Source organism: Vigna radiata, chromosome 7 (assembly GCF_000741045.1).
Source record: "Vigna radiata var. radiata cultivar VC1973A chromosome 7, Vradiata_ver6, whole genome shotgun sequence".
NCBI classification, from domain to species: Eukaryota; Viridiplantae; Streptophyta; class Magnoliopsida; order Fabales; family Fabaceae; genus Vigna; species Vigna radiata.
In genome coordinates, this window is record NC_028357.1 from 45,487,691 (window position 1) to 45,499,643 (window position 11,953).

Consider the following 11,953-nt stretch of genomic DNA (forward strand, 5'->3'; position numbering starts at 1 on the left):
TAATAATGAATCTGGTTAACTATTTTATCTTTACTAAATCTTAAAACTTATTGACTTGAATGGTATGAATAAATTCTTTATTTTAAGCGGGTAACTTTGCTTTGAGTCTTTCTTGCATGTTGGATAAAAATTTTCAAATAATTTGAAGAAGTAAAACGATATAAAAATAAAGAAAAGTATTTTCTTGAAGAATTAAAATCAAAATTATATGTAAACTAAATTTAGTGTACTAAACTGTATATTATTCTTTTTGAAATGTGGAAATGTACTCACAACAATTTACGTAGAAATTCCATGATATAATATCATATATACCTGCAGGGAATCACAGGTGCAAAAGACAATGGAGAAATGAAAAGCAAATTCTTGTTCAACAAAAACGAAGGAATTCGCAATATTTGCCTTAAACTGATTTGGAAACCAACTAAAGTCAGCCTTCTTTCAGATATGCAAAATTTTTTTAGAACAAATTCCCATTTGACAATGCCAAATCAGAAACATATATGGGATAACCACTACTCCTCTTTCGCAACTTTCTTTCTTCATATATTCTATTTTCACAACACTCAATTACTCATAGTAAGTTCGAGGAAGAGAATCATCCAACTCAACTTTCCCTTCATTCCATACTGATAGGGCTGGACATACATAATTAAACTATAGTTAACTAAAGAAAATATTATTTAACAGTAAATTATATATATATATATATATATATATATATATATATATATATTCAGTGTGATGAACATGGATTTAGGATTTAGACAAGTTTCGAAAGTTCCAGAAGAATGTGATGTGCCTCCTCAATTGTTAATTGTTTAATTTTGATAAATTTAAGTTTTTCTAATTGAAATGTTATTAAATATTTTTATTATATTGAATGCTCAAAATATTTTATAAGCATTTATTTGACTTTTATCATGACTTATAGAAGAATTGATATAGAAAGTATGACCGCGAATTGAAAACATTCACAGTTGTAAAAATGTACTTTGGATACTAATTGTGATCGTCTTTTTTGTTCAAGTAAATATCAGTGCAAGATTATTTCAAAATTAGAATTACACTTCCTCAGGTAAATATCAAATTCAAACAGACTACAAAATTTCATCAATGAGATACGCACAAGAATGGACAAATGAATTTCTAAATGAGCAGTAAGGTGTTTTCAACTAAAAAACTGGCACGTTTTACAAAGATGAACAACCATAATGAGTTGATATGATTCCTCCAAAATCTATGATGTAAAAATGGAAGGAAAAAAAAAAGCCATCCATCCCAAAGGAAGGAACACTGAATCGTTAGCCTCCTGTTCTGTCCATGTTAAGCCACCCGAACTCCATGGCCAGTTCACCTTGCACTCAATATATGCGGCTGCCAGGCGATCAGACCTCAATAATGCTTCAATTTACAAGTCTCATTTCATATGAGAAACCAAGATGGGGCCGAAAGTAACAACTTTTTCGACCAAAGAATAGATCAAAATAGCTGACTCATGGTGCTGAATAATTGGAAAATAGATGCAACAAATTATCCAGTGTTTCAGGAGTGAATTTCCTAGCAAATAAGTAACATGGCTTCTGAATCCCGTTCCATAAGCAAGGCCAGCTTTGCACTTCTCTCTGTGGAAACACAAGATAATTCATCAAGCTGGTTAACTCATTCTCTATAAAACAGATCAGTAAAGCTATCTTGTATCATACCTTCTCATCACTGGTTACGTGCACGCTAACATCGATGGACTTCAGAAATAAAATTACTGTTAATATCCATGTACTAAACTTGAAAACAAAATAAACAAGACAATGCTAATTTGAAAGAGGTTAACTGTTACAGCACACTTGCTAAACAAAAATACTATGAAGAAAGGGAAACTCCCGCACCCGTATGTCTGTTTTACTTTCCCTTAAAAGTCTGATGGTGCGTTTTTACTATAGGGAGAGCATTGTCAATACGCAGAGAGAGCACTCTGACGCATTGCACTACTTTTAAGGAATTTTATTTCAAATTTTCTTATGCATGACCATTTAAATTCAGTTTTCATTCAAGTTTAGATTTCCATTCCATGGATTGTGTCAATTAAGATGCAATCAATGCCACAAGGTTTTAATCCAATCCATTTAACACATCTTAAGATATCTAAACAGATAAAGACTGGGAAGTGATGACGATGCCAGAGGTTTACCCTCGACAAGGCTATCCCCTTCTCGTCTACACAGTTGCTCACAGAAAAGAATGAGTATGTATTGTAAATTTAGAGCTTTAGCAGAACTATACCGTGATATTCTTCAAAAGTTCGTGAGTTACATCCTGAGGCCTATAAGACTTCGGGTGCCATTTTCTCTCAGACCAGTCAACATGAGTTAATGACCAGTTTGCAATTCCACCAGGATCAACCATCTAAAACCAGAGACATAAGCTACTTAGCTTAAGAATGAAAAATCTTAAAACAATATTACAATTCACACTCTCACCTGGAAGAAGGTCGGCAAGTAATGCTCATCAGCAATGCAATTCCGCCCCTCCAAACCGGGCTGGAAAAATAACAAATTTCACATCAATATTGAGGTAGTATATAATACTAACTCTGTTTATTTCTCCTACCCTCCCTTTATGAAGCAAACAAGACTATTCTCCCTCCCGTCCTATCTTCTATCCTCCCCTTTCATCAAAAGCCTTCCCCTCAACTCCTTTAGACCTAATGCTGTAGTAACCAAGTGACCCACAACACCAGTGCACAATACGACTCCATACATATCATTTGCGTATCATCTCTATGTTCCCCGGGTCAATAAGGTGTTTCTCTTCTAGCTTACACAGCAGTACATTTATGGAATTTAAAATTCTAAATTATTAGAACATATATGGTCCAATCACCTTAATCACTAAACTAACACTGACATGCAAGATAAGACCAACGATATCAGTGGTGCCAACACCCTTTGGCATTCTACATTGTCATTCTCTTTCAGATTTTTTGAGACACCCCATACCTGTAAAGTGCACGGGCATACACAGCAGTATCCATGCACTCTTACAATGGACAGACGCTTTTCTTTTTTTTCTCAATGCAAAAAAAGGAGGATTGTACAAAGTAAATGCTTTCTGTAACGTCTTACATACTTCAGAGAATAATTATTAAAAGAATAAAATACAAGTAACAAAATGCAACATCCGTGTATTGCTTAAAAATACGGTTAAGGATAAGTAAAACACAAAATGAGAAACTTGGCGTCTTGAACCTCAAGAAATACTAAATTTTCTTGGCTTGATGAATACAAATTTTAAGCAGAATAAAATTAAATAATAAGGTTAAATACAACTAACACTTCGAATAAATTAAACTATTATACAAAACCAATTTAAATATTAACCACAACAATATATGAAAACAACTTTACCTGACAGTAAGACCGGAATTTTGAATAATACAGGCTATCAGCCATGACTATAATTGCATGCTGCCTTTTCATCGCAAACCACTGCAAGGGAAGATAAAAAATAAGGCAGAAACATAAATGGGTTATACATACATGTGTGTGTGCGTGGGCGTTTGCATTTTCTTAGCTGCCAAAAACTCGGACTATTGCTGAACAAAATCGTAAAGGAATAGGTGTAGTGATATTGAATGACAATTTAGGACACTGATTGGGTGACCGACCATAGATAAAGTTTTATTCTTGTTATTGACGATACGACCAAGTTTCTATGACAAAACTCAATTCTGTAGTGTGTTATGTATAGCCTATTGATAGAAATCACACGAGGGTATGAAACAATGGAAACTTGCAATTATCCAGTGGTATCTAGTGAAAAGTGCAATTGTTAAATAAAGTAGACAAAATACGTTGTTCCAATTAAAAATTCATTGTATGTAGATACGCAATATTTCTATTTTAAATGTTGAATTCCAAAGACTTTAGCAAGAATATACCTGTGCACCCTTTCTAAAGTCCTTCACCTCAACTTCAGGAAGCATGCGATCTGAATACCTGCCATTGCCGTGAGGACCGGGATCCTTAAAACTAATAAGAGAAATGAAAAGTTCACATTAGTACAAATATATCAAATAGACAGCAGAAAGCACAGAGAAGAATGGCTATTATCTTGATAAAAACCCAGGAGAAAGATTGTCATACCAGTCAACAAAGCTGATATTTGTGTTCATCAGATAGTTGTAAATATAATCAAAATGATACAGAGGCACACAGCTGCAAAACCAATATACACAAATCAGAAATTGATAGAACCTATAAAACTGAGTAAAATATACTTTTAATCCCTAAAAATATGATTTAAAATAATTTCGAAAAAAAAAAAAAACTCTTCATATAAGAGTGAAGATTTATGCAGAATCATAAGTATAATAGATTATTTTAGACTGAAAACATAATGGATTATGCCTTTGTATATATCTTATATATTGAGACATAATCAATTATGTCGTTAATATTTACATATTTATTTATTTATTATAATAAAATAAATAATCAATATAATATTATTAAAATAAATAATTATTTTCAATTAAATCTATTATAAATTTTCTACTCAAATTCAGCGCTTTCTTTTAATTAAAACAAATTCATTTTCTACTATTTTTTCTTTTCCTTTCTTTCTCTTTCCACTCTCACCTATGTCCAAATAAAGCTAGGGAACCATTCAAGCATCAACCATGTCACCTCAATATGGAGCTATAATGACATGATTAGACATATATGCCATATCACCGCTAAGTAGGGGTAGACAATTCTCAAAACATTTAAAATTTAGGAGGACAAAAGCCACCGGAGAAAAATTTACGGACAAAAAACAAATGAAATCATACTTATGGGAACAAAAAGCATGTTAATTGTTAGAGATAATATATTTAGTTTATATTGTGTTTATATTAATTAGGGAAATATAGTCCCTATATGTTTATTAGGGAAACATTCTTCTTATTTTATTTTATTTTATTCTTACATATTCATTTGTATTTGGGCTTAACCCATATTTATTCTATTATAAATAGAGAACCCTATGCGTATATTTAACACAAGGAATTAATTCCAATATATAATTTTCACTATATTTAACTTGGTATCAGAGCAGGTTTTCTGATCCTTTTCTACTCTGTCTTTGTTGCCGCCGGTGGCTCAAGGCCGCCGCCACCGGCGGCCCCTCTAAAAGTTTCTTTTTCAACCTGTGTCTTTATATTTCAATGGACAATCTCTGGTTTCTGTCTCGCATCTGTCTGGTGTTGCTGCCCGCCACTGCTCGTTGCCGCTCAGCCGCCACCTGCCAGCTGTCCATCGTCTCCGGCCACCGTCTCCGGCACTTGTGCCACCGATGCACCAACACCTAATCTACTTCTCCTACTTCCGCTATCTTCTTCTCTATCTTGAAAGGTCTTCAAGGACAGTCAGTGGTTAACACCAAGAAATTTCAACACTAAAATTATGGGTTAAACAATTTCACCAACCCTTTGTCAAATCTGTCAGATTTGTTTTTGGGTNCTTTGATGAATAAGAGCTCATTATGATCTTCCACTTTCACGATCTGTCATCGACGCGCCGTCATTTCCGTCGTTCGTCGTGAGGCGGAGTATGTTTCCAGCCAGGTTTTAGGCTTTCAGACTCCACTAGTCAATGATGGCAGTCCTTGCAGTTTTATCGCTTCTAGCCACTACAGGCCCCATCATGATGGCAGTCCCTGTATATAGGCCCCATCAGTCAGTGATGGCAGTCCCTGTATACAGGCCCCATCAGTCAATAATGGCAGTCCCTGTAGTTTTGCCGCTTTTAGCCACTACAGGCCTCATCAGTCAGTGATGGCAGTCCCTGTAATTTTGATGCAAGCCCCATCCTTACTTGATGGCAATCTAGTCCCTGGAGTTTGTCATTGTTCTCCTTTGTCAAAGTCATCCCACTTGAAGTTTCACGGTGCTATTTGAAGTTTCGCAGTTGTCCACTACTATCCATAAATTGCTGTTAGTTGTTCGTCGACATGTGATTGCGCATCTGTTTGCCGCACACTCTTGAAGACAGATCATATATTTCAAATTGAGTTTATTTATTCCAANCTTGGTCCATACAATNTGTATGNTCCAGATTGAGGGGGAGTGTTAGAGATATTATATTTAGTTTATATTGTGTTTATGTTAATTAGGGAAATATAGTCCCTATATGTTTATTAGGGAAACATTGTTCTTATTTTATTTTATTTTATTCTTACATATTCATTTGTATTTGGGCTTAGCCCATATTTATTCTATTATAAATACAGAACCCTACGTGTGTATTTAACACAAGGAATTAATTCCAATATATAATTTTCACTATATTTAACTTTAATATCTAAAACTAATTAATCAGTAAGAACATAATTAAAAGTAAACTCATAACACATTAACAGTTTACCTATCAGACAGTAGAACAAATTGCTGGTTGTCAGGATCTTGAAGGGCGTTCCCTAATAGCCGTCTCTCTGCATCAACCATAGAAATTTTACCCCAAATCACCTGCCACAACACTTCTGATTAAAAGAATTGCTCACATAAAATCCACAGACTATTGGAAAACAACAGGCAATTACACTTGCTGTCACTATCCCTATAATTAAAACAGAAACACCCGAATTTAAATAGCCCATTCACTAGCCCAAAAAAACACATTCAGAATGATTTAAAGAAAATACCAAATAATATTAACCAGATGCAACATTGCTTAACTAAAACAAGTTCAGAGAGTTCAGAGTCAAACTGGACTTGTCGACTTCTCAGCTTATTCCACCGATTAAAACAGATATTTTATCTTATTTAACAAGAATGAAAAGTGTGCAACAGAACCTTGTGCTTTCATTTTGGGTTACCACTACAAAATTTGACATCTCATGAGGCCAGGCATAGGGCTACTATTTCTTCTTTCAGCTCAGGATTAAGTAAAATATCTGAGGTGAAACTCTTACAGCATTGTATTTCCAAATCATGAATTAAATAGTTAAATAATCCGCTAATCTCTCAACTCAAAGTCAACAATAACATTCTAGTTCTGATGTAAGCTTGCCATTCCCTAAAATCAAAAGTGGTGCGTTCAATAGAAGATGTGAAAACATTAAGGCAAGTACATTTAACTTCTGTTTGTTTAAGTTTAAGCATAGAAATAAAATGGAAAATTACACTAGTCTTCACTGGAATCTTGTTAAGTGACACTAAAATTCCCCTAAATTTTACATAAAGACTCATCTTTCCTATGTTTATCATACCTCCTATCTTTTTTAATAAAGTGACACATACACTTCTTTATCACTCTCCCAGATCTTCTAAGGGCTGTTTTCAATGTTCAAGAACATTTATTATATTTTTCTCAATCACAGCCTTACTTTCCACCTAATTTTTAATTAATGTACACATTTATTGCAAAAGTGGAAATGAAAAACAACTCATCCATTTGTTAGATTATAAATTAAAATCAATTAAAAACAGTAAACCAGAAAATTCTATAACTACTTAATTAGAAAGTAGAAATTTATTCTTTTCCTAGATGTGTATAAAAACTTTAAGTGCACACTTAAAGAAATAAAGGTAATACAATCTAAGGGACTTGAGTGTTTGATAGAATCTAGTAGAGGTGTCATTGTCACTTAAGGACACTTCAGGAAAAGTAAGTAGAATTTCCCCAAATACAAGTCATTTTTTGACATAGCTGTGTCAAAAACTACAATATTTAGCTTCTTATTAGATAAAAAGGTGTTTAAAGGTATTTGCTTACACAATTATTAGGATTTCTTTAAGCATGTGTTATGAATAAAAGAACCATTTTTTCTTTACGTAAAAAGTTAAAAACAAATTGTCGATGGAAATATGATTCACATAAGAGAATATATATTTACTTTAACAGTTAATTAAGACAGTACAATTCATAAACGATAGTAAACTGAACAGTAACAAGAAAATATGTACCTGGTCACTGCGTACATCCCGATTAACAAAATATCGACTCACATGAATTGGTTTTGTCTTGGATGCATGCACATAAACAGAGAACTTTCCTTCGTGACCCTGCAAAAAAGGAGTAGAGCATCTTCCAGGTAAACACAAACCTCAAGATAAACAGGATTCAAAAGAAAGCAAACCAGCTACCAACCAAGGAAATTACACAAACAAACTATGGATGCATGTGCATTACAATCCATTATGAGGAGTCTATTATCAATTAGTTATTAAAAGTGTAAAACATATTTTGCCTCTCGCGTTGTAAAATACTGAATCAAACATACAGACCATTTTAATTATTTAAATTGTGCAACAGTCTCCTTAGGCCAGCATCCCCAGAAAGCAAGAGACCACAAATAATTTTCATGCAAAGCACCAGTTACAGCAATAGGTGCTACAATAAGCAGTTTTTCTTTTCTAATAATTCCAATACAGTTTTCTGACTGAAGGAATGAAATCCTCAAATTCTCAAAAGTCCTGACAATTTGATGTTTCTTCTAGCAGTCACTTGTAATAGAAGAATCATCAAATACAATAAGGGAGTTGCAATCATAGAAAAATTCATAGTGTCATCAAGAAGCTAATTTTCTAATATATAAAAGAAATGCAGGATATATATACACTACCAAACTGACTATCTTCTTTGTCATAAAAAGTGTCACAAATACAATTCAAAGAGTAAAATTGACATCTTCCAATGTGAGAATTGAGAAACAACAGCTTGGACATTATAAAGATTAGACAGGTACAAATCTTACTTGGAAAAATTTGTCCCACAATTTTTCGAATGGCAGAGAGCCAGGTGACAAAAACATGAAGGCAACTTTTGATTTTCTTGAAACAATTGTCGGTGAGTTCAAAATATCCTTAATCACAACACGTGAAGCAATCTCCTCATCGGTGTATTCTCTTGCGGGCATAGGAGGAAGCCAATCAACAAAACCCTTGCACCCTCTGGAAGAAAAGACATAGCAGGCCGACTTGCTTTTTGGTGGGTAGATATAAGCGCAGATTAGAAAGACACAAACAAACAACACCAAGATAATAATCCACATGGGCTTCTTCATGGGAGGACGGTGGCGAGACCCAGGCAGTATCTGCATATCACCCACGCTGTCCAAACGCCAACCTTTTTCTGTCTTCATCTATGCAAATGCATCACAGTGTTCACCTCCTGCAAATCTCTTTATCATCCACGTGCTCCCTCACTCCAACCCCGGTAAACAAAGGGCCTATACCCTACAATTAACTGACAGATTGACACAGAGAAATCTGAAAACAAAAACGAGTGTATTAGCGAACAACAAACAAGTCAACCTTTTTATCCACTCAATCCTTCACCGTAATCCACACCTAACAAATGACTAACAACCCTCAAGATATATTCGAAAGAGAGATAAAGGTAGAGGACAACCTTTCTTCTAATTTTACTAAATATTTCACAACTCTGATAAACGAATGAAGATAAAGAAAAAAATACTCGCAACAAACAAAAAGTCGAGCAATTTATCACTCACACCACGGAATATTCACAAAATCTTAACTGCAGAACAGGGGCAGGGACTAATGTATTCCATGTTTGGAAGTATACTAACAGCTAAAACAACCATAATATTCACAAAAACACAACTGCTGAAACAAACTTAATAATCTCAACAAACAGGAACTTGAGTTTAAAATTCAAACGGCGGTCGAAAGCAACCACCCAGAGGTCAAAATCAAAAAGACATTCAAACCCCTGTCCGGTAGCAGGAGTGTGTAACAAAAATAACTAGCAAGAACAATCTCACCTAATTTATTTACAAGAAAAACAAAAACAACTGTTTATTCGCCCCCAACAATTAATCGAAGATATTAGTTTGAAATTAAAAAAAAAAAAAAAATGAGAGAAAGCAATGAGAGGAGTACCCGAAAATGGTGGAATTGAGGGAAGGAGAAAAAGAAAGATATGGATTAAGGTAAACGAAATCTAATGATTGAGAGAGAAAGATCTAGGGCAAAGGAAAGAAGAATCAGAATAGTGTGGGCTAAAAAAGGATTGCAAATGGCAACTCTCTATCAATTAATTAATTTAATAAACAAAATTCGACTCAATTTCCTCTCTGTGAGCACTTTCTGAACAAACACAAACACAACCGACTCTCCTTTCTCTGTATCCGTTCCTCTCACCCATTGGTTGGCACTGCCTTTTTCTTCCTTTTCATAGTTTACTTTTATATTTAAATTGCAATTCATCTCATCTTTTAAAAATATAATATATTTATTTTGTACATTTAAGTTTATAAAAATATAATTAAAATTTAATGGAAATATTTATTTTATTAATTTTATTGTGAAATGTATTTAAATTATTTATATATTGTTTTAATATAATATATTCTACCATATAACTATTCCAAGTAATAGAATCAATATATATATATATATATATATATATATATATATATAAATTTAAATTAAATTTAATGATTGTTAAGAAAAATATTTACAACATATTTGAAAATAATAATTTATAATTAATATTTTTTGTAAATTATTTTTTAAAATAAATAATTAAAATTATGAAATATGGAATAGTAATATTTTTTTTTTTACTAAATAACCACAATATCAATTTTACTTTTTAGATTTCCGTTTTCTTTTTCATTTTAAATACTTTTTTATTTGATTTTCTTTTATAAACTTAACTTTTTTGGATATAAACTAAAAATTTTAATTCTAAAATATGTTTTAATTAAAAAAAATCATATCTATAGATTAAATTATATATAGAAATAGAGGATTTAATATTGATATTTATACATTATATTGTAGAAAAAATTATAAGAGAAATGAATTAAAATTACTTTAAGATAATATTTTAAATATAATACTTTTTTAAAAACTTTGAATGTGTTTTCTAAAAAAAACACTAAATTAAATATTGTATTAACTGCATGACATAATACATTTGATATATCAAAGCATTGCATTTAAAACTAATCCTAAATAATTGTCTTTACATGTAAATAATTGTTTTTGCATGTTACAAAATATAAACATTCAAATCTTACTCCACTCACTTATCAATTTTATTCTAACTTTTAATGTGCTTAGATAAACCATCTTCTATGGGTGAAAATTTGTTACATTTATTTTAATTTAAAAAATAATGTCAATGCTAAAGTGAACTATTTCATATTCAATTTTTTTAAAATCAGACCTTTAATATTTGTACCTTTTATGTGTTTCACTTTTTTAACAGCCGTCAAATTTTAAAATTTAAATTTCTTTTTACACTTGATAGTAATTTAAAATGTTAAAGTGTGCCAAGAGGTAGAAAGAAGATAAAGACGATGGAAGATAAATTTTAACATTGACACTCTAACATTAACACCAATTAAAAAAATGTTAAATTGACTTTATTTAATAAATTTTGAATAAGTTAAAAAATATAAATATAAAGATGAAAGTGTGTCGTTAATGTAAATATTGGGACCAAAATGATGAATTCAGTATTTAAGAATTTGATTTATCATATATAACTGAAAAGGGTAATGATTAGTAATAATAAAAAAGTTTAATCATTATGATAGTCTCTATTTTTGGTGATTTTTTTTAATCAGGTCTCTCATTTTACCTTTTTCTCAATTTAGTTCCTATTTTTGAAAAATTGAAGCAATTAGGTCACTGTCGTTAGTTCCATACTAACACAGTTAAAAAGGGTGACATGTGTCAGTTCACGATTTTTTTGAATTTTTTAATTATATTTTTAATTATTTTTATTTTTTATTTTTACTTTTTTAAAAAAATAAAATAAAATTTGTCACGTGTCAAGTTGACATTGTGCCACATAGCAATGACAGTGTGAGGTGGCACTGACAGTGCCACGTGTCACTGTCAAACCACGTGTCATTGCATTTGTTTCAATTTGGTCCCTGTATTTTTATTTTGTTCCAATTTGGTCCTTGTATTTTTATTTTGTCTCAATTTAGT

The 11,953-nt window shown here is 32.0% G+C and overlaps 1 protein-coding gene across 2 annotated transcripts; it reads right to left on the bottom strand.

Moving 5' to 3' along the window:
* Positions 1-1,050: 1,050 nt before the first annotated feature.
* LOC106769134 lies at positions 1,051-10,168 on the bottom strand. 2 transcript variants are annotated; one of them, XM_014654620.2, is made up of 11 exons: positions 9,887-10,168; positions 8,737-9,250; positions 7,946-8,044; positions 6,405-6,505; positions 4,143-4,214; positions 3,938-4,028; positions 3,405-3,485; positions 2,478-2,537; positions 2,281-2,403; positions 1,707-1,745; positions 1,051-1,625 (listed from the first exon to the last, which is right to left on the bottom strand). In XM_014654620.2, exons 2-11 carry the CDS (start codon positions 9,121-9,123, stop codon positions 1,497-1,499), a joined length of 1,182 nt encoding a protein of 393 aa, XP_014510106.1. In that variant the 5' UTR covers positions 9,124-9,250; positions 9,887-10,168; the 3' UTR covers positions 1,051-1,496. The 2 variants fall into 2 exon arrangements, with proteins under 2 accessions (XP_014510106.1, XP_022639630.1); XM_022783909.1 differs by lacking the exons at positions 1,707-1,745; positions 9,887-10,168 and having other exon boundaries at positions 8,737-9,123.
* Between the last annotated feature and the right edge of the window lie 1,785 nt (positions 10,169-11,953).

Bases quoted from the DNA above. Each gene is read 5' to 3' on its own strand.
- LOC106769134 (XM_014654620.2), bottom strand. From the start codon at position 9,123: ATGAAGACAGAAAAAGGTTGGCGTTTGGACAGCGTGGGTGATATGCAG. The intron at 4,215-6,404 runs GTAAACTGTTAA...TTGGTTTTGCAG, and splicing joins TTTGTTCTACTGTCTGATAG to CTGTGTGCCTCTGTATCATT. The intron at 2,538-3,404 runs GTAAAGTTGTTT...TTATTTTTCCAG, and splicing joins AATTCCGGTCTTACTGTCAG to CCCGGTTTGGAGGGGCGGAA.